Genomic DNA, 26,364 nt, shown 5'->3' with positions numbered 1-26,364 from the left:
TTTTCTCTTGAATCTGGATTGCTACACCACCTTATTTTCTACCATGGGGCAATGGTGTTAAATTGCCTCTGCACACTTGTATTCTTCTCATCTGCTCAGCTTTTTAGACCACCCTAGCCAGCTTTCCCCAACATGGTCATGTGTACAAATGCTACATGTAGAAAAATAAGATTGTGGAGCATTAGATTCTCCTATGGAAGCATTGGCCACTTGTTCCATGCCTTGCAAGGGAGCCAACAAAAAAAAAAGGTGGGGAAAGGGAAACCCTGCCTGTAACTTTGCCCCCCCCCCACTCCACCCAATTAAGTTTAGAAATGCCGTCATTGAGAAAGCATAAGTAAGGCTTAAACAATTTGGCAACTACTGCTCTGGACTTACTGGCGCATCTGGTTCAGCCTGAATTCGTATTAAATAGAAAACTAGTGTGCTTCCAGTATCTCCGAATAAGACAACTACACCACACTTTTAGACATGGTGAGGCCGTTAGTTCTTTTTTTGTCCCTTGCCTCTTCATTATTAACCAAGAGCAGCTGTCTGAGTTAAACAATCTTCAGATTACATGACTTCCAGGTTGCTTATTCCAAGGCTAAACCTTTATGAACTGTTTGCATAGGACTCTCTTTGTTGGACTTGGTGTGTGTGTGTGTTTTATGTGAACTCCTTGGCAGTGACCCCTATCATTTCCTGAAACCTGATTACAGACTGCAGCCTTGGTGCCATGGTACAGGCTGGGTTAATGACTTTGTTTACACTGATACCAGTGATCCCGTTCAGGTCCAAGTCTTCTGGCACCTTCATTGAGAAAATGGTCCTCTGAGCCACGTGGAGACCTCACTTCATTCTAACCAATCAGCCCAGGGCAGCCCTTGTTTTTCAATGAACTGCTGCGGCTCATCAACGGGAGGTCAAGGCTGCTGAAGTGGGTGGATTTATGCGCCTGTTCAGGAGCCTTATAAGCAGAGATGATAGCGGCCAAGGAGACGGCGAAAGAAGCCACAGAGTAACGAGAGCTGTAGCTGAAGGGGTTGGACGCTTGCCGAAGCAGCAGGCAGGCAGGCAGGCAGGCAGGCAGGCGGGAGGAAAGCACTTACTTTTGATTGTGCTGAGTGAGTCAGCGTGGCTGTCTCGCATGAATATGGAGTGTGAGAAGTGTCCTTGCCATCACGACAGTGGGAATGCCATTCTCTACACCCTGCTGAGTGAGAACTTGACTCACCACAAGGGCAGCCGGGGCTCTTCCCAACAACGCTGCTTGTGCCACAAGCGCCGTACCGTTTGCCTTCAGACCCCGCAAGCTACCTGCCAGGCAGCTTCTGACGTCTTGGTGAAGACCATCAGCTTCATGAAAAACCTGCCTTCTTTCCAGCTCCTGCCTTGGGAAGACCAGCTCTTGCTGCTGGACAGCTGCTGGGCTCCCCTTTTCCTTCTGGGCTTGGTGCAGGAGATGGTGACCTTTGAGGTTACGGAGACCCCTGTACCCAGCATGCTGGAGAGGATCCTTCTTGACGGCCAGTGCAAGAGACAGGAGTTGCAGCGGGTGCAGCCCACCTTGGCCAGCGTGCAGCGCCTCCAGTGCTGCTTAAACTCTTTCTGGAGCCTAGACTTGAGTCCTAAAGAATACGCTTATCTGAAAGGCGCAATTCTGTTCAACCCGGGTAAGTGCCTTGTCCCCCTGCATGGAAGGTCATCGGAGGGCCACACTCTGTGCAATTGTTTTTTTCCTCATAACTGACGGGAAAACAAGCAATATTCTATAGATTCTCAGCCTTAGCTAGTTTCATTCCTTTTAGTGAGTCAAACAAAAACTTAAGGGAAGGGCATCATAAATTATACTGCTAGAGTTTTTTTTTAATCCAAAGATTATAAACTTTTTATCTAACCAAAGCAGCATCAACTATTGCCATTAGAACCCTAATCCATCTGCTGAGGCTGTTTTGCTATTCGGAGTCGCTTTGGATAGTGAGATGGGAAGTTTACATTTAATACATTCTCTGCTACAAAGATACATAGCGTTACGCATTTTGAAAACACAGAGAAAAACTACGAAGTCTCTTGAAAGTGCCCAACGGGAGAAGAGTACGTTCACCGATTTCTAAATTAATGAATTTGTGGTGTTGGAGCTTTGAGGAAGGGGAGCTTTCCTGGACAAAAGCACTCTATGCTTTTATTAAAATATGTGCAAACTTACAGCAAACTTAGGAGAAGACATTTTTCTTGCTAAAGGAAATTGCTTATTAATTCTGTGTTCAGCGGGGATAGTATTACTATAACACTTGATTACATCAGGAACATCTTTTTATAGGATTAGAATTTTTTAAAAATAAAATTAATAAAGCTGCAGATTTCTTGATCTCATTTAAAAGTTTTTTTTTGTTTTTGTTTTTGAGGAGCAGCCCAAATAAACCCCCTTTACCTAGGAAGTTCCATACAGTAGTTTCCTTTTCATAGTATGGTGGAAATTCCGAGGCAGCCTTTTAGAATCAGTTTTCTCTTCTGAGAAACCAAGTACTGCATTAGATCTTGGATATGAAAATCTGTGAGCATTTTTCAAGGAGATATAGAAAGAAAGATACAGAACGCAACAGTTCACAGTATCTACCACCCCCCCAAAAAAAATGCAGCCTCCCAACCCTTTTAGCTGTCGGCTTCAAAAATCTGGAGGACTTTTCCATTTATTTTAGGAACAAACTTTTCATTCTGTCCACCCACTGAATGGCAAATCTTAGTCATTTGCTCTTTCAGCTTGGATCCAGGTATCCCCCAATCAAGCAATTTCATTAGTGGACATTTGTATTTATTGCTGTAATATTCTGCACCTCTAATCAAAAACAGACTGAGGTGGCAAATAGCATTCTTCTCTTGTCTTCAAGCTCAGTTGCTTCACAATATCCCTTGGAGATTGGTTACCCTGAGACAGAGTATGAGCAGGCAATACCGTCTCTCATGAACTTCCTGACTAAAATTAGAGATGCTAGAACCTCTCTCAGATGGGCCCCTGATCCTTCTGGACCAGGGGTCTCCAACCTTGGCAACTTTAAGCCTGGAGGACATCAACACCCAGAATTCCCCAGCCAGCTGGCTGGGGAATTCTGGGAGGAAGTCCTCCAGGCTTAAAGTTACCAAAGTTGGAGACCCCTGTTCTGGACTCTAACTTCCCTTCAACTCTGGAAGATCAATCATTCCTAGAATTATAAGCACTTCTCTTTCATTTGAATTCAGCTTTGATTTATTTAGTTTATCCTTCATTGTTGATCCACATACAGGCATTTTTTAGGAGGACCTTAAACTGCTACATGGAAATATTAAATGGAGTCACACAATTACCTGTTAACAATTAATCAGTGTGCAATGGCTTCATAAAATGATGTTAAAACAGCAAGCGGACCATGACAGCACTGTGATAGGTTTAATATAAAAACTTCTATTTTGTGGGGCCCCTTCTTTCAAACTGTCCCTATCAAATATATGTTTGCAGGACACTGTTTCTTCCTGAATAGATTTTTCTTTTCTGGGAGGAACAAAGGAAACGACAGAGAAATTGAAAAGAATGATAAGCTGGAGGATAATATCAGCTGTACCCCTCATAGAAGAGGTTCAAGAATAAATAATGAGGAATAAATAATGCAATTGAACACACTCAAAATCTAATGGGTTAACTTTGCATAATTTAATCTTCTGTCACAGGCAAATGAAGGAAATGTTAGCTTTTCAAGGATTCTGTGATTGATTTCAGATTCTCTTCTCTCTCTCCCCCTCCCTTCCTCCCCCTCCTCCAGACATTCCAGGTCTCCGGGCTTCCTCGTACATTGAGAGCCTCCAGCGAGAAGCTCAGCAAGCACTCCAACAAGTCCTAGGGGTTCTCCACTTGGAAGATCAAGGTCGATTTGCCCGAGTCCTGCTGAGTTCCTCCTCCTTGAGATCCATTCCCCCAAGTCTCATTACAGATCTCTTCTTCGAACCCATCATCGGGAAGACAGACATTCTTGAGCTTCTAATAGAAATGCTGATGATGAAATAGTTGAAGTAACCGTAACATCCTCGTGCTGTTGGGTCAGGCAAGCCATACTTTGCTTGGTATTCGATCCCAGGAGAATGCACAGTTAATTTGGGAATGCACAATGGACAAAGCATAACATCTTTGCAGACAAAGAAGGTGCTAGGGGGTGAACTCGTATTTTTTTCCTGAACAATGCAAGAATGCAACGTGCACCCAAGCCCTGTGAAGTATTGTGCTTGTAACAAGGTGTTTAGAGTAAGTAATTCCTGTGCTAGCATAGCAGCATTCGTAGCAAATGAATTGGCACCACAAAACCGTGCCGAGTCCTCGGTGCTCAGTGTCATCATTTGTAGTTATGGAATAAAAGCCCTGCCTGAACCAAACTTGTTCAAACATGCCTGCAACTCCAAAGTGAGGCATACAGTATTGATTTTTTTTAAAAAAAGCTTCATTTATATTGGCTTCAGTTTCAAAGTTCAATTTCTATAGGGATGTCTTGCCCAGTGGTGGGATTCAGCCAGTTCGCACCACTTCGGGAGAACCGGTTGTTAACTTTCTGAGCAGTTTGGCAAACTGGTTGTTGGAAGAAATCATTAGGGCAGAGAACCGGTTGTTAAATTACTTAAATCCCACCACAGCCTCCCTTCCAAAATATAACCCCAGGATTCCTAGTTAAAAAAAGAGCCAGGAGGTCTTTCAGAATGCAACCAACCCTCTCCCAGTTCCTTAAAAAAAAAAAAAGGACATGCATATAAATGCAACTCATTTTTCTAAACAATTTTTAAAATAAGAATATTGACCTGCATGATCATACATTGCAACCTTCAAGTGCAAACACTTTGCTTTAAGGTATCCTGGCTTTTGTATAGCTTTGTGCATTGAGGAAAGCTAAGGTCAGAAAATGTCAGTTTCCATTATTCATCATTTTTCTGCTTGACTGGGGTTTCTCTTCCCTCCAGCTTGCTTCCCATAGGTTGCCTAAAGCAGCTGCTTTTCTCCTCTCCAGTTTGTAGTGCTGTGCTGTTCTGTTCGGTGCTGGTTTCTGCCCTCTTTGCACAAATTTCCAATGTTAGTTATTTTGTGAGCAGTTGCTTCTTGTGATTTGTACGTGGCGAGAAAGTTAAGTTATTGTTTTTTAAAGAAAAAAAAAGAAATAAAAGCATTCACAGGTTGTTCCGTGACTATTTATTAATGAACGCTGAAAAGATATATCTATCTTATCTCCAATTTCACACAATGTCTTCATTCAAAGGTTGCCCTAAGCCAGGATCAAGACCAGTGGTGAAATGTAAAATTTGTTACTGCCAGGTCTGTGGGTGTGGCTTGGTGGGGGGGTAATGTGACTGGGTGAGTATGGCCAACTTTTTTTTTTTACTTTTAAAAGCATTTTTTCAGCCAAAGAAAAAAATGCTTTTAAAAGTAAAAGTAAAAAAAAAAAACCTCTGATGATTACACGGCTCAGCTGGGCATAGGGGAGGGGGCAGGGATTGTTGCTACCGGTTCTCCAAACCACCCATCACCATCGCTACCGGATCGGGTGATCCGGTCCAAACTGGGAACATTTCACCCCTGATCAAGATGTACATGAAGTGTCTAGTTCTGGGTATCAACAGGCATTGTTTCAGTAGTTTTTGAAAGAGAGACCAGTGGTACAGCAGACAGGTTCTATGATGAAAGGTCCGAGAGTGAGATGATGCCCATTCTGAAGGAGAGAAGAAAAGGTTGATGGGAACATAAAAATCATCTTGGGATACTTGACCTCTCAGAAGAAGGCCAAGATTTCTTCTCTGCTTTCTCAAAGGGCAGGAATCAGTGGCAAAGTCTGCATTCTTACTGGTTATTGTGCAAAACTGGGGGCTGCATCTGGACTGAAGGAGGTGCACCTGGCTGGACTTTATCTTGGATACACATTTCTGCAAATCAGCTACTCACCATATGGGTCTTAAATTATCCGGGCAAGCGATAGAGAGGAATAAAGATAGTCCTTGACTTACAACCAAATGGAGCCCAACATTTCTGTTAGTAAGTGAGATATGTATTAAGTGAATTTTGCCCCATTTTATGACCTTTCTTGCCACAGCTGTTAACTGAATCACTGCAGCTGTTAAAAGATAGTAACATGATAACAATATGATTGTTAGATGAACCTGGCTTCCCAATTAACTTTGCTTATCAGAAGGTTGCAAATAGTGATCACATGACCCCAGGATACTGCAACCATCATAAAAGTCAGTTGTTAAACATCATATGACTGAGGATGCTGCAGTGGTCATGTGAAAAGTGGTCATAAGTCACTTTTTGCAGTGCCATACCGGTAGTAACTTCAAATGGTTACTAAATGAACTGCTATAAATTGAGGGCTACCTGTAATGAAGGATTGGATTTCCCCCCCTCCACAATGGACTATTTATTTAAGCCAGGTGAAACTGACAAGAGTTTTGTCAGTTTCCTTACCTACTCCAGAGGAGGTATTCCTACTGATAAGAGGAATAATAGCATAGTACATTTATGTTCCCCCACCTCACCAATTCCCAAGTGGATTTGTTGGACGGGCAGGTGCATCTTAATGGCTAAGTAATGCATCTCAGTTCAGAGTGTTGGAAGAAATGTCCATCTGGGTTCAGTTCCAAGTGGGGGAGAAAGACACGGGAAACATGGTGGCTGCTTGGAAAGATGGTTTTAATGGTGGGCAGGCTCACCTGCCTTGAAGATCTTGGATGAAGAGAAAAAAGGGAAGAGATGCTGAGAGTGCCGGCTTTTATGCCGTCTCTGGGCTTTTGAATTTGAGCTTGTATTCTGGTTGGTTGTCAGACTCCCATGGAGCCATACAAGGACAACTTTGTAAGTTGTGTTCATGAGTCCCAAGCTTGGTTGAGCCTTGCTGGGTGATGATGTAATGAAAGGGCTTTAGGCAATTTCTATTATGTCTCTGTTTGAAGGAGGTAGATCTTCGTTAAGGTAGAATAGACTGGCCCAGGCCTCAATGGCCCATTGACAAAGGTGGAGGGCTGAGTTTCTGCCTCCCTTTTAGGGGAAATATTCTGCCCTCTTAATATTTCCTAAAATACCAGTATCTTATTTTCCAAGGAAGAAGGGTGAGTGCTAACTTCCTACAAGAGACTGCAAGTGCATTCAATATATTATTATTCAATATTCAATTATTATTCAAAGGTATAATACAGGGGTCTCCAACTTTGGTTCCTTTAAGACTTGTGGACTTCAACTCCCAGAGTCCCTCAGCCAGCAAAGCTGGCTGAGGAACTCTGGGAGTAGAAGTCCACAAGTCTTAAAGGGACCAAGGTTGGAGACCCCTGGTATAATAGGTATACCTAATTATTCAAGGAAACCAGGTATAGCATGTTGTCTAAATGAGGGGTCTCCAACCTTGGCAACTTTGTAGAACTCTGGGAGTTGAAGTCCACAAGTCTTAAAGATGCCAAGGTTGGAGACCCCTGGTCTAAATCAGTGTTTCCCAATTCAGCAAATTTAAGATAGATTCAACTCTTCAGAACTCCCAGCGAGTAAGGGTTGCTGAAGTTGAATAACACTAGTCTAAATTCAGTCGCTAAGTGAATATTTCCCCCAACTCTGAATTCCACCTTCTGACATTTCTGTATGCAAAGCTTGATTTATTGAGCGTCACAACCGAAGAGGATCTATTCTAAAGCTTGAGTTTTCTGTAAGTCAGAAGTATGTTCGCAACCAAACAAACACTTAACATAACATTGCTGTGGGTTTTTTTGCCTATGGGCTTTTCTGCGAGTTGGCCTTCAACTTATCTCTATGGCCATGATATAGGGGCCGTTTCCGTTCAGTAGTGACGCCATCAATCCGCGTCGCGCAGCCGGTCCCGCGCGAGGTCACGTGACGCATCCCAGGCGTTGCAAGATGGCGGAGGTAGCTCTGGCTTCTTCCTCCCCGGAACGCGGCGACCGCTACTGCCTGGTGAGCTGCGTTCCAGCCCAGCTTCGCTCTGCCGATCTCCGCTCCTACTTCAGCCAGTTCATCGAAGCCGGCGGCTTCCTTTGCTTCCATTACCGGCATCGCCCTGAGCGGGAGGAGCAAATGGGCGGCCCTTCGAGGCCAGGAGGGCGGACCTGCTGCTGCCTGATGAGCTGCGTTCCAGCCCAGCCGCGCTCTGCCGATCTCCGCCCCTCCTCCAGCCAGTTCATCGAAGCCGGCGGCTTCCTTTGCTTCCATTACCGGCATCGCCCTGAGCGGGAGGAGCAAATGGGCGGCCCTTCGAGGCCAGGAGGGCGGACCTGCTGCTGCCTGGTGGCGGTGAAGCCCGGGTGGTCTCTCCGCTTGGTTCGCATGTATTCGGGCAAACGGTGGATCGACGCGCAGGGGGAGACGCTGCCTGAGCGGTGCGTCATACGAAGAGTCCGGATTTCCCCGGACAGAGGTATTAAATGACTAGCAAGTGTCGTATCATTAAGTGTTAAATTTGTACCCTACGACTATCATTAAGTGTTGTAAGTGTTGTACCTTGATGAAGGTATCTTTTCTTTTATGTACACTGGGAGCATCTGCACCAAGACAACTTCCTTGTGTGTCCAATCACGCTTGGCCAATAAAAGAATCTATTCTATTCTATTCTATTCTATTCTATTCTATTCTATTCTATTCATTATCATTAAGTGTTGTACCTAATGATTCTTGATGAACATATCTTTTATCCACACTGAGAGCATATTATTATTATTATTATTATTATTATTATTATTATTATTATTATTATTATTATTAATTATTATATTTGTATACCGCCCATCTCCCGAAGGACTCAGGGCGGTTCACAGCCAATAAAACAACAGAAAACATATAATACATATAAAACAGCAAAAAGAATAGACAATTAAATTCAGTTGATGCCTTAAAACTTTTAAATACAAATTTATGCACCAAAGACAAATTCCTTGTGTGTCCAATCACACTTATTTATTTATTTATTTATTTATTTATTTATTTATTTATTTATTTATTTTGTCACAACAATATATGTAGGTATCATGCAAAAAGATTATATAGTATATAAACATTTATATGAGTAAATATAAGGAGGTATAAGCATATATATATATAGGAAGAAGAAAAGAAAAACAATAGGACAGGAACGGTAGGCACGTTTGTGCTCTTATGCACGCCCATTATGGTCCTCTTAGGAATGGGGTGAGGTCACTAGTAGAAAGTTTTTGTTTAAAGCTTTTAGGATTATGAGAAGAGACCACAGAGTCAGGTAAAATATTCCAAGCACTGATGATTCTGTTACAGAAGTCATATTTTCTGCAATCTAGATTAAAGCGGTTGACATTAAGTTTAAATCTATTAGTTGCTCTAGTATTATTGCAATTAAAGCTGAAGTAGTCTTTGACAGGAAGGACATTACAATAGATGATACTGTGAGTTCTATTCTATTCTATTCTATTCTAAAATTCTATTCTAAAAGAGACAGAAGGGGTGCCCTTCCTGGGTTCTGTGACAAACGTCACATCAGAAGCGGGTTTCATGTCATCGTTTCTCCGCTTTGCATCTAGAACAGGGATCCCCAAACTGCGAGTTAATAACCCACTTTTCGCACACTGTCACTGTATTGTTTTCATTGTTCGTTTGTGTCAGTTTGGGATTGGGTTTTGGTGAGAGCTGTGTACATTGTTACACTAAAGGGAGGTGTGATGACAATGTTTAGGAACCAATGGTCTAGAAGAAAGGAGCAGGAAGAGGATTTAAGGATTGGAGGAATTGTCTCTCTTTGTTTATATCTGCTATGACATCACATCTTGGGATAGGCTTGTTATGGCTACCATCTATTAAGGGATGTCACCTGATAGTACCCAGGAAGAGAATCTTTCCTGCTCTGGCAGGCACTTGCCCTTTTGGGGCATCGTTACCTAGAACTTAAATTGGCCTGACTCTTCTGACCTTCACAAAGAGCCTGAAAGCTTGACTTTGCTGTCATAGTTGGGGATCTGGCAACGGTGACGTGGAACCTGCTAAATGACTACATTGTTCGTAAATTGGATTACACCCATGCAGATTATTTTATGGTTCTAATAATAATGTTAGTGTTCGTAATGGTTTCTGTATGTTTGATTAGGGAGTGGGGTGTCTGTTGTTATTTTTCTGTTAACTTTGTGAGTTGTCCAAAGTCATATATGTGAGATGGGCAGCTATAGAAGTTGAACAGATAGAAGTTAAGCAGAGTGTGAGACCACTGTGCAAACATAGTAAATACTAGTGCTGCTAAATATGGGCTGAAAAAGCTAGAAGACAATTATCATCTGGTGTTTTTTTGCAGCCCATATCCAGTAGCCCAAAATAATGCAAACTGTTATTGTACTAGCTTTCTTTCTTACCTATACATTTATGTGTATATTCACAGAGACCGGTTTATTTTGTTATAAAACCAAAAAGGAGTATCATACTATATCAAGAGAAACTTTCACTCAGGATGATTTTGAACGACTCCCTGAACTGAATCCTCCCGCTGTAATGCCTTATGGAAATGTGGGAACTCCGTTGCAAGTCTTCTTAGAGCTTATCAGAACTTGCCGAATGCCCAGCCGTGTCATTAAAAAACTGCAGTTACAGTTCCCTAAATCTGGCTCATCTCGCAGGTATGGGAATGTACCATTTTCATATGAGGGGACTAATATTGTTGTAGAAGAAGAGCGAGTTTACACAGCTACAGGAGAAGAAATAACAGAAGGCGATTACTTGCCAAGTGTAGAGTTAGGAAATCAAGATGGTGATGCAGAAGAGGAAGACCACGAAGATCCAGAAAAGAAGGAAACCGATGACTCTGAACCGGATTGCGTAAGTAGGTTCTTCTAATTGTCAAACACAGAGCTATTATATATGTTATTACTGGTATCTAGTTAAAGTTGCTACTTTATTTCTTTGAGGGGGAAAAGAACATTATTTATTAATGTGTACAAGCTAGAAAGGGGCGCAGTGGCTAAGACGCTGAGCTTATTGATCGAAAGGTTGGCAGTTCAGTGGTTTGAATCCCGAGTGCCGCGTAATGGAGTGAGCTTCTGTGCCTTGTCCCAGCTTCTGCCAATCTAGCAGTTCGAAAGCAATAAAAAACGCAAGTAGAAAAATAGGGACCACCTTTGGTGGGAAGGGAACAGCATTCCGTGCGCCTTTGGTGTTTAGTCATGCCGGCCACATGACTACGGAGACGTCTTTGGACATTGCTGGCTCTTCGGCTTTGAAACGGAGATGAGCACCGCCCCCTAGAGTCGGGAATGACTAGCACATATGTGCGAGGGAAACTTTTACCTTTTTACAAGCTAGAAAAGGTTCTTGTGAATCTGAAGTCAGAACTGATTAGCCGAAGCAACTGGAGTTGCTTTTCTGGTGTTTGGCCTGATATTTTTTAGCTTTTGCATTCTCAGGACTGCCTGTGATAATTTAATGGTATGCATTCGAAGCTGTGTACTTTAATAGAAAGATCCTTTCTTTTCACAAAATACACAGCTAAAAAAAAAAAGGCCAAATTTTAGCTGCATTATTCTTCTGTTCCTGATCATCTGACTTGCTGCTATAGGAGGATGATGATAGATGTGAAGAGTGGGAACGACATGAGGCCTTGCATGAAGATGTCACCAGCCAGGAACGCACAAAGGAACGTTTGTATGAGGAGGAAATTGAGCTAAAGTGGGAGAAAGGAGGCTCCGGGTTGGTCTTCTACACAGATGCACAATATTGGCAAGAAGAGGGAGCAGGTAAATTAACAGAGGTCTTAATTCTGTGTTGCTACTAAAGTCTGGATGCTTTTTTTTCAATGATCACTTTTGTACCCTCTTTGTAAATACTTGGCCCTTTCTCATGAATGAAGCATATAGAAATGCTGATGCCTGAGGTACGTAGAAATATCACAAGCAGGGTTAGTTGCTGGCATGCATTCATACATCTTCCTTTATTTCACAGTTGACAGCATTTTAGCAAACTGCATCACTGTTCGGTTTGGTGGCAGCAGTGCCTGAGATAGAACGTTTGCTTCCTGTTATTCAGGATGCTGCTTATAAGCACTATGTGTTTAGAGCTCAAAGCATTGTTAGAGACCCCCACACACTCATTTTACGGTCTGTTTCTGTTTCTCCCCTCTGGGAGGAGGTTTCAAAATATTTCTAACAGGACTACCAGATTCTGTAACAGCTTTGTTCTCTATGGCATCCGTCTGGTAAACTCGCAAGATTTGTTTTTCTCGCCATGTACATGTATACATCCGAACTAGACTGTGTTGTTTTTCTGTATCATATATGTGGGTATATGTAAAATTTGATATTTATTTATTTTGTCGTGTTTATGTAGTGTGTATTGGAGGTGGTGACCCTTTGAGAGCTGTATGCAACAAAATTTCATTTTAATGTATGCCGATTAATGTACAAAGTGACAATAAAGTTATTCTAAATTTAGTTCTGTCCTCCTCTTCCTCCTCTTCCTTGCCCCCTCCCCAAAGATTAGGGTAGAATTAGGGCAATTAGAGCAAAGGACTCAATAAATATTATTGGCACAGGGCAAGTTCATAGTGGAGAGGATATCCTTTTTATGTTCCCATTTTATAAAAGGCTAGGAACAAGACAGGATATAAAATCTGGCTTTGCTTCAATACATGCAGCGTTTATCAAGCACTTGGATCTTGTAAAGCAGGGGGACAGTAACACAGGAAGAGTGGTGGCAATGAGTTGCATATGCTTTCTTCACACAGAACTTTTCTTTTGGCAGATTTTGATGAAGAGACAGCTGACGATTGGGATGTCGACATGAGTATCTACTATGACAAAGGTATTGATCTATGTTGACAGGAGTAAATAGAATCTGCATTCCAGTGTAACTGGAAGCTTCAGTTTAGCAAGTATCGGACTTGCTCTCTCCTGGCAGGGTGAGCTACTACTGTACATTCATCTTGCCCTGACGTTCTGTCCAAACACAATTCAAAATTGAAAATATGAAAGTTACTTTGTTCTTCAATGCAAAGCTACAGGAAATCCTTGCTTAAAGACTGCCCTATTTAGCAACCGTTTGAAGTTACAATGGTGCAGAAAAAGTAACTTTATGACCAGTCCTCACACTTATAACTGTTGCAGCATCTTGCAGTCACACGATCCCAGAGACATGGTGGCACAGTGGTTAGAATGCAGTATTGCAGGTTAATTCTGCTGACTGCCAGCAGTTCAATCCTGACCAGCTCAAGGTTGACTCAGTCCTCCATCCTTCTGAGGTCAGTAAAATATGGACCCAGATTGTTGGGGGCAATAGGCTGACTCTGTAAACTGTAAACTAGAGAGGGCTGGAAAGCACTTTAAAGCGGTATATAAGTCTAGGTGCTATTGCTGTTTGCACACTTCACTGCTGGCTTTCAACAAGTAGAGTCAGTTGCGAAGCCAGCAGTGAAATTATGAATTGTAATCCCTTGATATCTCGTTTAATGACTGTGTCCATTAGCAATGGAGTTGCTGGTTCCAATTGGGGTAACTGAGGACTACCTATATGGCTAAATTTCAAAGGATTGCAAGTCTAGGTGCCCTTCTATTGTATCTTCCTGGTGGCATCTGCACTTGCAGTAGCATGTAGCTTTAAAATTCTATCTGTTTTGGTTTATCTATTCCTGATTGTCAATATAAACAGAACTAGTTTGTTCCATCTCATCTCTTCTTAAACTATCCTGTCTCATTACTAAGTATAGAGTTACATTTGTATATAGAATCCCAAAGGCAGCAAATTATTATTATTATTATTATTATTATTATTATTATTATTATTATTATTATTATTATTATTATTATTATTATTATTATTTAATTTTTATACCGCCCTTCTCCCGAAGGACTCAGGGAGGTTAACAGCCAGATAAAATAACAATAACATACAATACAATAAAACCGAAATTAAAAAACTTATTAAATTTAGGCAATAATTTAAAATACAATACATAAAATAAAACCCAATTTAAAATCCCATTTAAAAATCCTATTAAAAACCCATTTTTATGCCAGTCCTGCGTGAAAAAATAAATACGTCTTCAGCTCGCGGCGAACGGTCCGGAGGTCAGGGAGTTGACGAAGTCCTGGAGGAAGCTCATTCCAGAGGGTAGGTGCTCCCACAGAGAAGGCTCTCCCCCTGGGGGTCACCAGCCGACATTGTTTGACTGACGGCACCCTGAGGAGACCCTCTCTATGGGAGCGCACTGGTCGATGGGAGACAACTGGTAGCAGAAGGCAGTCCCGTAAATATCCCGGTCCTAAGCCATGGAGCGCTTTAAAGGTGGTAATCAACACCTTGAAGTACACTCGGAAGACCACAGGAAGCCAGTGCAGCCTGCGCAGGATAGGTGTTATATGGGAGCCCCGAGGGGCTCCCTCTATCACCCGCGTAGCTCCATTCTGGACCAACTGGAGCCTCCGGGTGCTCTTCAAGGGAAGCCCCATGTAGAGAGCATTGCAGTAGTCCAGGCGAGAAGTGACGAGGGCATGAGTGACTGTGCATAGGGAATCCCGATCTAGAAAGGGGCGTAACTGGCGGACCAGGCAGACCTGGTAAAAAGCCCTCCTGGAGACGGTCGCCAGATGTTCCTCAAAAGACAACCGTCCATCCAGGAGAACGCCTAGATTGCGCACCCTCTTCATTGGGGCCAATGATTCGCCCCCAACAGTCAGCAGCGGTTGCAGCTGACTGTACCAGGATGCCGGCATCCACAGCCACTCAGTCTTGGAGGGGTTGAGCTTGAGCCTGTTTCTCCCCATCCAGACCCGCACGGCCTCCAGACACCGAGACAACACTTCGACAGCTTCATTGGGGTGGTCCGGGTTGGAAATGTACAGCTGAGTATCATCAGCGTACAGTTGGTATCTCACCCCAAAACCACTGATGACCTCACCCAGCGGCTTCATATAGATATTGAACAGGAGAGGCGAGAGAACCGACCCCTGCGGCACCCCACACATGAGGCGCCTTGCGGTCGATCTCTGCCCCCCTGCCAACACTGTCTGCGATCGGTTGGAGAGGTAGGATGAGAACCACCGAAAAACGGTGCCCCCCACTCCCAAACTCCCCAACCGTCACAGCAGGATACCGTGGTCGATGGTATCAAAAGCAGCTGAGAGATCTAAGAAGACCAGGGCAGAGGAATAACCCCTGTCCCGAGCCCTCCAGAGATCATCTACCAACGTGACCAAAGCTGTCTCCGTGCTGTACCCGGGCCGAAAACCGGACTGGAACGGGTCTAGATAGACAGATTCATCCAGGTACTGGGGTAACTGATATGCCACCACACTCTCAACAACCTTCGCCACAAAGCGAAGGTTGGAGACTGGACGATAGTTTCCCAAAACAGCTGGGTCCAGGGAGGGCTTCTTGAGGAGGGGCCTCACCACCGCCTCTTTCAAGATGGTGGGAACAACACCCTCCCTCAGAGAAGTGTTAACAATTCCCTGGAGCCAGCCTCGTGTAACCTCCTGAGTGGCCAGTACCAACCAGGAGGGACACGGGTCCAATAAACATGTGGTGGCATTCAGTCGTCCCAGCAGCCTGTCCATGTCCTCAGGAGCCACAGGGTCAAACTCCTCCCAGATGGTCTCGACAAGACTAGCCTCCGTCATCTCGCCTGAATCTACCCAATTTTGGTCCAAACCGTCCCGAAGCTGAGCGATTTTATCGTACAGATACTTACTAAAATCCTCGGCACACCCCTGTAAGGGATCATCGCGCACCTCCTGATGAAGGAGAGAGCGAGTCACCCTAAACTGGGAGGCTGGGCGGTTATCTGCCGACGCAATGAGGGTGGAAACGTAGGCACGCTTGGCCTCCCTCAATGCCACTAGGTAGGTCTGAATATAGGACCTAACTAGTGTTCGGTCAGCTTCCGAATGGCTGGACCTCCAGACACTCTCTAGGCATCTTTTCCGGCGTTTCATCTCCCTCAGCTCCTCGGAAAACCAGGAAGTCGGTTGAGACCTACGCCGGATCAGAGGCCGCAAAGGCACGACATGGTCCAAAGCGCCCGCCGCGGCCCGTTCCCAGGTCGTGACGAGCTCCTCGGCCGAGCCGTGGGCCAGATCACCAGGGAACGGCCCAAGCTCCGTCAGGAACCTCTCCAGGTCCATCAGTCGCCTGGAACGAAACCAACGCATTGGTCCCATCTCCTTGCGGTGTTGAGTGGCGGTCCGAAAGTCCAGGCGAAGGTGAGAATGATCTGACCATGACAAAGGTTCAATGACTAATTCTCCTAATTCCAGATCATTCAGCCACTGTCCAGAGACAAAAATCAGGTCCAGTGTGCTTCCCCCAATGTGGGTGGGGCCATCAACTAATTGGGTCAGGTCCATGGCCGTCATGGAGGCCATGAACTCCCGGGCTGCCATTGATGCTACGCCGGCCAACGGCAAGTTGAAGTCCCCCATGACTATAAGCCTAGAGGTATCAACTGCCATCCCGACTATCACCTCAAGCAGCTCGGGCAGGGCTGTTGACACGTAGCAAGGAGCCAGGTACGTGATCAAGAAGCCCACCTGCATCCTACGCCCCCACTTCACGTAAAGGGATTCACACCCGGCTATCTGAGGTACAGTGGCCTCCCTTGGCTCCAGACTCTCCTTAATAACAACCGCCACCCCCCCACCCCTACCTTGGGCCCTCGGCTGATGAAATGCTCGGAAACCCGGTGGGCACATATCTACAAGGGGAACCCCCCCTTCAGTGCCCAACCAAGTCTCCGAAATGCCCATAAGGTCCGCAGCTCCCCCCCGTATAAGATCATAAATCAGGGGGGCTTTGTTCACTACGGACCTTGCATTGCATAACATCAGCCGAAGGTCCAAGCCCTGGGGATGCTGACCACTCGGGGAACGGGAAGAGTCTGAGGGGCCGGAGCGCGCAATCGCTCTTAAACAGCGAGTGCGCACCCCCTGAACATGATGGGGCCCCCCGCTCCTGCCATATCTGCCCCTCCCACTTACCGTGCTGATGGAACAACCCTCTAGAGTAGAAAAATGAGCCTCCCCCTTCACCTCCGAACCTAATAAAATATCGCCACGAGCACTCGCAAGGACTGGCTCCCTCCCCGATGGGTTTCCCCCGTTACCCGACTTTACCCTCCCTCCCCTTAAAAACCTTTTATCTAAAAATCCCCAAAGGTTCTTTCTTGACGCATGCCATCTCTCTGGGTCCCAAAACCCATCATTGAGATAGGCCCCCGATAACGTAGAGGGCCATTCCTGCGAGGCGGAGGAACCTCGCAGGCGACGGAGTTCCAACGAAGAATATCTCATATCTCGTATCGGGCAGAACTTGGCACAAAAATGAGTTCATCCCTAACTGCTGCTGCTGCTGCTGCTGATAAATTCCTCACTAGAATGATTCTTCTCCCTTAAATAAGTGAGATACTTCCTTATATATATATATTGTTCAATGGAACAAACAAACAGAATGTTTGAAGATCTAATCGGTTAATTAAAGGCAGTTTTTGCTGTCAATCCATTTCTTAAGGCATTGAATGTAAAATCAGCCCTAATTAAATTGAAGCCACTTCAGCCAGCAAAACAGGATTGGTGAAAAGAGCTTTATGTAAGGTCCAGCCTCTCCTCCTTGTTCAAGAAAGTAAAGACTTTTGAAACTTTGGCATTTCAAAAGGAACCTTTTATTGAGCTGGAGTGATAGCAAGATGAAAGAAAAGCAGACTCTGAATTCCCTCGGGCAATACAGTTAGGATAAAGGAATTAGAAACCCCTCCCTACAGTTCCAATGTAGATTCAGCCAATCCACAGGTGTGCAGTTGTAACTCATGCTCCTGAGAACTTGATAAAGGAACTTTCTCAGGGTCATCCTCTGCCAGCTTTCAGTGTGATTCAACCCACATGGCCGTCCCTCCCCTTACATTCCCCAAAAGGTGAGAAAATCTCAGGGCGCATGGGCGCCAGGATAAAGGTTGTAAATCAGTAGGGTACAGACTGTGAAAGATAAATGGAAGAAAGTAATAAACTAAATAATATATCCAGGGGTCCCCCCTTTCCCTTGAAGATTGGCAGCATCATGTTAGGGATCTGACACTTATTGGATGTTTTTGGAAAGCCATCCTTTGAACTCAAGTGCTGACCATCTAAAGCTGCCTTTACCTACCTCCTTCACTAACTGTCCAAAGTCTTGGTGGACATTTTCCCCCATTTTTCTGCCTGGTCTCATTTCACCAGAAGCAGCACCCGGGCCTTCTATATTCATATGCCCCGTATGTAGACAAAGCCTCCCTCCTGTAAATCCTATTGGATCTTTCTCTTTTCTTGTGGCAGAAAATTTATATGGGATTTCCATTTGTTCTAGATGGCGGTGACAAAGATGCTAAAGATTTGGTACAGATGCGGTTTGAACAGAGACTTCGGGATGGTTTAGAAGATGGGTCTATCCTGGGTCAACGAATTGGGAACTTTGAAAAATATACCAAGGTAAGAACTGAAGTTGGAATAGACTATGTCGTGTCCCACTCCTCCGCTGACGGCCGGGTCAGGGAAATCCGAATCAGGCTTGCCTCTGCAGCTCTGCCCAAAGTCCTAGCAAAGTCCTCAGAGCAGGCAGGAGACCAGTAAGTGACTTCAGCAAGATAAGTTCGACTTTGCCTGACTCAGAGACTGCCAGAAAGCAGATCCTTTATATAGGCCATGGGGTGTGGCTCCATGACTCAGCACTCATTAAGGCCTGCCCGTCCCTTCCTTCTGTTGCCTCCGCCTATCCAATCTTCTGATGCGAGGGTCACTCCAATCAGCAGCTGTTGGAAGTAAACTTTCCTCAGGCTCACATGCTGTGGAGGAAGGGGAGGGGTGTAGCTGCTCCGTTTGCCTGGGCATGGAGCCAGGGCTGGGGCCGGGGGGTGCTCCCTCCTCTGCAGCCTGCTTGGGCATGGAGCCAGGGCTGGGACCGGGAGGTGCCCCCTCCTCTGCAGTTTGTCTGGGCATGGAGCCAGAACTGGGGCCGGGAGGCATACATTCCTCCGTGTTCGGGAGCAGATAAGCAGACCCCGGCTGCGGTGAGAGCGGACAAGACACAACAGACTACTTGTGACCAATAAAGGAGAATACTGGTAGCTCAGGGTTTAAATGAAGGGTTTGGAACCGTGAGCGCATGTGCACACTTGCTTTGCTCGCGTGTGGCACTTCTGCGCATGCACAGAGCATCCGTGATGATGTCCGGACCAATGGGAGGAGTCTGCCGCTGCCACTACTGGTTTGCCCGAACTGGGTTGAAACTGTAGAAACCCACCACTGTCTCATACTACTTGTCTGAAATAAAATAGGTCAGAGATTGAAAAGCCATTAGTTGAGATAAGAATTTTGCTGCAGATGTTAATGAAATGTATGGTTATAGCACAAGAGGCAAGGAGAATGACGGCTGTTGTGTGATGCTAAATTCCCCCACGTCAGGGTTCCAAGGAACACTCCCAACAAAATAAAGCTCCGAGGCTTGAGGTTCCTCAAAGTTCCAATTTATTAGAGATGTCATGTTGGCACAGCTGGGAAAACCTAAAAGCTTCCAGGTTTTCCACACCCACTTGGCAGTTCACAGCCCTGCCTCACACCCACAAGTTCATCACATTGTCCAATCAACTCTTCACACTCAACTGGATACAGTCTTCAGGCAGTCTCCATCAGACGCAGGCAAAAGTCTTTGAATACAGAATGTTATTATGACTAACTTTCTACTGCTCCAACAACAACCCCCTCCCAACTTCCCCAGCTAAAATATGTGGCAGTTAAGAAGCAAAAAAAAGAAAATTGCCTTCCAAAACTGACACCCCAACTATGTTGAACCAAACTAATGGTTCAACATAGAACCATTAGTTTGGTGACCATTTGAAATTAAAACAGCAATGAAAAAAAGTGATTTGTGATTGGTTTTCACACTTACAACCACTGCAGCATCCCTGTGGTCACACAATCAGAATTTGGATACCGGATTGGGCGAACCAGTAGTGGTGGCGGAGGGAGGCTTCGCCCACCTGCCTGGATGCTTCTGTGCATATGCAGAAGCGTCACGCACGCACGAGTGAACTGGTAGCAAACTAAATTGAAATCCACTACTGGAGTTGCACTGTCCCAGGGTCATCAGATTACCATTTGTAGCAGGGGTCTCCAACCTTGGTCCCTTTAAGACTCTGGAGGAAAGATGGCATCCTTATCTCTAGTCAGGATTCTCGAATCAAGCAACTGGAATCGGGGGCACTACATTTATTTATTTATTTATTTATTTATTTATTTATTTATTTATTTATTCATACTTTTATACCGCCCTATCTCCCTAGGGACTCAGGGCGGTGTACAGCCATATAATAACACATAAATATACAAAGTAAAACATTCATCTAAAAAACTTACTATATAGGCCATGGGGTGTGGCTCCATGACTCAGCACTCATTAAGGCCTGCCCGTCCCTTCCTTCTGTTGCCTCCGCCTATCCAATCTTCTGATGCGAGGGTCACTCCAATCAGCAGCTGTTGGAAGTAAACTTTCCTCAGGCTCACATGCTGTGGAGGAAGGGGAGGGGTGGAGCTGCTCGCTTGCCGGGGCATGGAGCCAGGGCTGGGGCCGGGGGGTGCTCCCTCCTCTGCAGCCTGCTTGGGCATGGAGCCAGGGCTGGGACCGGGAGGTGCCCCCTCCTCTGCAGTTTGTCTGGGCATGGAGCCAGAACTGGGGCCGGGAGGCATACATTCCTCCGTGTTCGGGAGCAGATAAGCAGACCCCGGCTGCGGTGAGAGCGGACAAGACACAACAGACTACTTGTGACCAATAAAGGAGAATACTGGTAGCTCAGGGTTTAAATGAAGGGTTTGGAACCGTGAGTGCATGTGCACACTTGCTTTGCTCGCATGTGGAATTTCTGTGCATGCACAGAGCATCCGTGATGATGTCCAGACCAATGGGAGGAGTCTGTTGCTGCCAGTACTGGTTTGCCCGAACTGGGGTGAAACTGTAGAAACCCACCACTGTCTCATACTACTTGTCTGAAATAAAATAGATCAGATATTGAAAAGCCATTAGTTGAGATAAGAATTTTGCTGCAGATGTTAATGAAATGTATGGTTATAGCACAAGAGGCAAGGAGAATGACGGCTGTTGTGTGATGCTAAATTCCCCCATGTCAGGGTTCCAAGGAACACTCCCAACAAAATAAAGCTCCGAGGCTTGAGGTTCCTCAAAGTTCCAATTTATTAGAGATGTCATGTTGGCACAGCAGGGAAAACCTAAAAGCTTCCAGGTTTTCCACACCCACTTGACAGTTCACAGCCCTGCCCCACACCCACAAGTTCGTCACATTGTCCAATCAACTCTTCACACTCAATTGGATAGTCTTCAGGCAGTCTCCATCAGACGCAGGCAAAAGTCTTTGAATACAGAATGTTGTTATGACTAACTTTCTACTGCTCCAACAACAACCCCCTCCCAACTTCCCCAGCTAAAATATGTGGCAGTTAAGAAGCAAAAAAAGAAAATTGCCTTCCAAAACTGACACCCCAACTATGTTGAACCAAACTAATGGTTCAACATAGAACCATTAGTTTGGTGACCATTTGAAATTAAAACAGCAATGAAAAAAAGTGATTTGTGATTGGTTTTCACACTTACAACCACTGCAGCATCCCTGTGGTCACACAATCAGAATTTGGGCACCGGATTGGGCGAACCAGTAGCGGTGGCGGAGGGAGGCTCCGCCCACCTGCCTGGATGCTTCTGTGCATATGCAGAAGCGTCACGCACGCACGAGTGAACTGGTAGCAAACTAAATTGAAATCCATTACTGGAGTTGCACTGTCCCAGGGTCATCAGATTACCATTTGTAGCAGGGGTCTCCAATCTTGGTCCCTTTAAGACTCGTGGACTTCAACTCCCAGAGTTCCTCAACCAGCTTTGCTGGCTGAGGGACTCTGGGAGTTGAAGTCCACAAGTCTTAAAGGGACCAAGGTTGGAGACCTCTGATTTGTAGCCTTTCCAAGCTGGTTTCTGACAAGCAAACTCAATGGGAAAAGCCAGATATGCTTAATGACCCACATTGCTCACTTAACAACCACAGTGATTTGCTTAACAAGCGTCTCCATAAAATGGAGCAAAACTTACTAAACTGCCTTGCTTAGCAATGGAAATTTTGGGCTCAATTGTGGTAAGTTGAGAACTTCCTGTATGCTTCTGATGATGAGGACACTGTTTCTTTAATTAAAAACCTGGTTCCTCACTTTATTCTGGCTTCAGTGCTTTGTTGCTTTAGAATGATTTTCTTTCTGTGCCCCAGGGCATTGGCCGAAAAGTGATGGAGAAACAGGGCTGGAGCGAAGGTCTTGGCTTGGGAAGCAGCAGTTCAGGAATGGCTGAAGCCTTGGACAATGAGGGACGGAATCCCCGATGCAAGAGAGGTTTGGGGTGAGTGATACGGGTCTCTTTCTGAGTAAGTGCAGCTAGTGCGGTATATGCACTAAGCTGTTTGACGTAGTTCTTTTCTCGTATGTAATCTGCGTGAAGTACGTCGTCTCGGTCTAGTAGCGGTACAGGCAGGCCAGGTTGCAGTAAAGTTTTATTGATCATGGCCATACATTTGTTCTCAGGAATAATCAAAGCCTTGTTGAAAATGTCCGGACCAAACGTAATTTCTAATGTTGGACTTTCCCCCTTACCAGAGGGAGCCCCCTTGTGGAGTATTGTGAAGCTGTTACCATGGCAACTCCACTGTGCTGCACAGTAGAAGCCATTTTAAGGCAGTACATAGAAGCCATTTTAAGGCACAACAGGCTGCATCTCAACAGAACACACACTCCGAGAGGTGTTACAGGTGTCTTACCCCCACACTATTTTTTTTCCAGAGAGAAAATCATCTGTGTACCAAGTTTGGTTGAAATTGCTCTAGGCATTCCAGAGTTATGCTGGTACATGCACAAGCACACACACACAGCTTTTTTTATGTAGAGAGATTTTACTGAAAATAATTTCAGTAAATATGAAAACTAATACAAACTAAAAGATGAATTAAAAAGTTGACCTATAAAATCCTGGATGGCTTGGCATAAGATATCTTCAGATCCTCCTCCTCCAGCCCCATGAAGGACTGGCCAAGAAGGAAAGCTTCCAAGGAGAGACTCCTGACTACCGTAAGTGAAGGAAGCTGAAGATGCTGTTTCTCCATTAGGATCCCAACAATGTGGAATAATTCATGATATTAGATTGGCCGGCACACTGCAGGCTTTTTGGAAGATTGTTAATCCCAAACTATTCTATAGGACTTTTGATGGATGACTATCCCTTTGGCTGTGATTGTTGTCCGTGTGATTTAGATATCATAGTTTGGTACAGGCTGTTAGGATGAAAGTCTTTATACTGTGAATGTCTTATTATTGGCTTTTGTGTGTGTGTGGATGTTTTAACTATTGGCACCAAAGATGCTTGTAATATTTGGAATGCCTTATTTCCATGGACCTTTTAATCATTCTTGTAGTGGTTCTAAATAGAGTTTGTTTGAGTCATTAAATGCAACAAATATTTTTTCTTCTCTCCCAAATAAACCTAACCAAAACATACAACAAGTATCCTTGTCACTTCATGTCATTTTCTGAAAATATTCACACACTAAACATACCGTATTTTTCGGAGTATAATACACACCAGAGTATAACTAAGTATAACCTTAGTTTTTGGGGAGGAAAATAAGAAAAAAGCTGATTCCTCCTGGAATACCCCCAATCAGCTGTTCCCAGAGGTGAATTTTAGCAACGTTCCTTGGTTGTGAGCTCTGTGCCTTGCTTTTTAATGCTTTTTTTTTTCTGCCTCTGAAACTCCATTTCAGAAAAATCTTTTTTCTGCCTCTGAAAGCCTCCAAAACAGAACTTCAGAAAAAAAGCCTCTTAAGCTCTGGACGAGGCTACATTTGGAGTATAAGACGCACCCAGATTTTCACCCTCTTTTTTGGGGGAAAAGGTGCGTCTCATACTCCAAAAAATATGATATATGCATGCTAATAAGCAAAAACGTTTCTGCCAGATTTCAGAACAGCAGCCTTATAAAATATTCATGAGGCTCACAGAAGGATTGCATCAGTTGTATTCTTTGTTATTTGCTAGATTTGGGATTCCCCTCCCACTTAATATACTTTTTATATTGTACAGAGCTGAAAACAGAATATCTCTGATTTGTCTCTGAAGACCGACTCATTCTCTGCTCTTCTTTAGGTATCATGGTGAAAAACTCCAGACTTTCACCAAAGCCAAGAATCCACGTAGGGACGGCTATGGCTTCATTTCTACCATCTACGATGACCCTCATCCTGTGGACTCAGAAGATCAGCTACTTCGGCGTCAGCTGCCAATCAGTATGAAGTACCGGCAAGATGTGTCTTTTGTCCATGCCAAGCACGGCATACAGAAGAATTCCAGTTCTCCATGAAGGACTGGCCAGGAAGGGAGGACTTTCAGATCGTGTCAGCTTTTTCAATGGTCAATTTTTTAAATATACAATTATTACCGTTTGTTATTGAACAAAACATGTATTATAGCCAAGCCAGAGCAGGTTTTAATTATTTATATTAAAAGAAAAACTACCTGGTTCTGCTTCTTGATTCTTTACTATAAAATTAATTGAAGGGTAATTGCTGATCCCACCTCTGCATGTCTACAGTTCACATAACTGCCCTGTAATCAGTCTGTATGAAAGCTGGCATTTTCATCCTTGATTTAAGGTGTGTCCTGCATACACCTTTTTTTTTGCAGTGAAGGGTGTTTGGCCCAGCGTATGGTGTAATTAAAGAGCAATGGTTATACTCTGACTAAAAGAGGAGTAAACTTGACCAACAAGATTGAACTCCAGCAGTTATACATTAACAGCAATGTTTATTTGGTCAATGACCAGCAAAATTTTAAAAGAGACAACACAGAAGTAAAATCAAATGGATACAGGTGGTTTCTATGTTTTTGCTTTGCAATGCTGCTCTTACATTCTGTCTCTCTAGCCCAGGGGTGGGCAGTTAATTTTCCCAAGAGGCCACACTTGAGGCCACATGAGACTTGTCGAGCTGTTGTCGAGGGCCAAATCAGTAGGGCTTTGAAGGTGCATAGGCATGCACCCATGCATATACATAAGGTAAAGGTAAAGGTTCCCCTCGCACATACGTGCTAGTCGTTCCCAAGTCTAGGGGGCGGTGCTCATCTTGGTTTCAAAGCCAAAGAGCCAGCGCTGTCTGAAGATGTCTCCGTGGTCATGTGGCCGGCATGACTAAATGCCAAAGGCGCACAGAACACTCTTCCCTTCCCACCAAAGGTGGATCCTATTTTTCTACTTGAATTTTTTATGTGTTTTTGAACTGCTAGGTTGGCAGAAGCTGGGACAAGTAACAGGAGCTCACCCCGTTATACGGCACTAGGGATTCAAACTGCTGAACTGCCGACCTTTCGATCGACAAGTTCACCGTCTTAGCCACTGAGCCACCGCGTCCCATGCTGCATATACATAAATTGAAATAAAAATTGCCTTCAAAATAAAAGCAAGACAATTATATTAGATACATGGCGTGCGCTTATTTACATTGGATTTCTGATTTTTGATTGATGACCTATGGGCAGAGCAGGGACAGTCAAAGGACCTGACTGCTTTACAGTTAATTAGCAATAGCTAATTACATAACATTAAACATTGTTTAACATTTCGCCGTGAATTGAAAACGCATTTATTTATTCAAGCGGGACGGGCCTAAATCTTTTAAACTTTTTAAAATTCTAAATAATTTTAATTGGGGTATTATTTATGAATTTTATGGGTTTTAAATTTGATGGTTTTAAATTTTCGGTCATTTATGGAATATGTTATTTTAAGTCTCTGTTTTAATTTGTATATTGTATTGTTTTATAATATAAATCAATCAATCAATCAATCAATCAATCATAGAAAACCAACAACCTAATCAGAAACAAAACTGATAGGAAATGATTACCAGAATTGCACTATAATAATTGTTTAGCCCAGTGTTTTTTGACTTGGGTGACTTTACAATGAGCGGACATCAGTTCCCAGAATTCTCCAACCAATTGATCTTCTCATCTTAAAAGTCACCCAAGTTGAGAAACAAACACTGTTTTAAACCATTATTGGCTGTGGCAAACTACCAACACACACCTTTCTTTCGTGACTTGCAAAGAGAGAGAGAGACTCCTGCTGCTGCAGTATCTTCAACTTGTCCTTCCTTCGTTTTTTATTACTGTATTTCTTCTTGTCTGCTCGTTGCTATGCCCTTGGCTACCCCTGGAGGGCGCTTAGCGAACAACAACAAAACGATAGTCTCCAATTCCTTAGGCCATCGCTCTCAGCACATCCCATCCTGCAGGGGGCGCCGGTCGTTCGCTTCTAGT

The 26,364-nt window shown here is 44.3% G+C and overlaps 2 protein-coding genes across 2 annotated transcripts; both read left to right on the top strand.

The window, feature by feature from the left end:
- Window positions 1-590: 590 nt before the first annotated feature.
- NR0B2 (nuclear receptor subfamily 0 group B member 2) lies at window positions 591-5,099 on the top strand. Its single transcript, XM_058195860.1, has 2 exons — window positions 591-1,655; window positions 3,777-5,099. The coding sequence occupies exons 1-2, from the start codon at window positions 932-934 to the stop codon at window positions 4,016-4,018; spliced, it is 966 nt and encodes a 321-aa protein (XP_058051843.1). The 5' UTR covers window positions 591-931; the 3' UTR covers window positions 4,019-5,099.
- A 2,771-nt stretch (window positions 5,100-7,870) lies between these two features.
- GPATCH3 (G-patch domain containing 3) lies at window positions 7,871-24,586 on the top strand. The gene is made up of 7 exons (XM_058196391.1): window positions 7,871-8,402; window positions 10,380-10,813; window positions 11,550-11,727; window positions 12,731-12,790; window positions 18,317-18,438; window positions 22,272-22,399; window positions 24,196-24,586. Exons 1-7 carry the CDS (start codon window positions 7,886-7,888, stop codon window positions 24,407-24,409), a joined length of 1,653 nt encoding a protein of 550 aa, XP_058052374.1. The 5' UTR covers window positions 7,871-7,885; the 3' UTR covers window positions 24,410-24,586.
- The last annotated feature ends 1,778 nt before the right edge of the window (window positions 24,587-26,364 follow it).

Source organism: Ahaetulla prasina, chromosome 10, assembly GCF_028640845.1.
Source record: "Ahaetulla prasina isolate Xishuangbanna chromosome 10, ASM2864084v1, whole genome shotgun sequence".
NCBI classification, from domain to species: domain Eukaryota; kingdom Metazoa; phylum Chordata; class Lepidosauria; order Squamata; family Colubridae; genus Ahaetulla; species Ahaetulla prasina.
The sequence above is the reverse complement of the archived record's forward strand: the minus strand, read 5'-3'. Positions and strand labels throughout refer to the sequence as shown.

What these genes read in the sequence shown, in the direction of transcription:
- NR0B2 (XM_058195860.1), top strand. Translation starts at nt 932, where the DNA reads ATGCGCCTGTTCAGGAGCCTTATAAGCAGAGATGATAGCGGCCAAGGA. An exon ending in CGCAATTCTGTTCAACCCGG is followed by an intron (nt 1,656 to 3,776) that starts GTAAGTGCCTTG and finishes CCCCTCCTCCAG; the next exon opens with ACATTCCAGGTCTCCGGGCT.
- GPATCH3 (XM_058196391.1), top strand. Translation starts at nt 7,886, where the DNA reads ATGGCGGAGGTAGCTCTGGCTTCTTCCTCCCCGGAACGCGGCGACCGC. An exon ending in CCGGATTTCCCCGGACAGAG is followed by an intron (nt 8,403 to 10,379) that starts GTATTAAATGAC and finishes GTATATTCACAG; the next exon opens with AGACCGGTTTATTTTGTTAT. An exon ending in TTGGCAAGAAGAGGGAGCAG is followed by an intron (nt 11,728 to 12,730) that starts GTAAATTAACAG and finishes TTCTTTTGGCAG; the next exon opens with ATTTTGATGAAGAGACAGCT.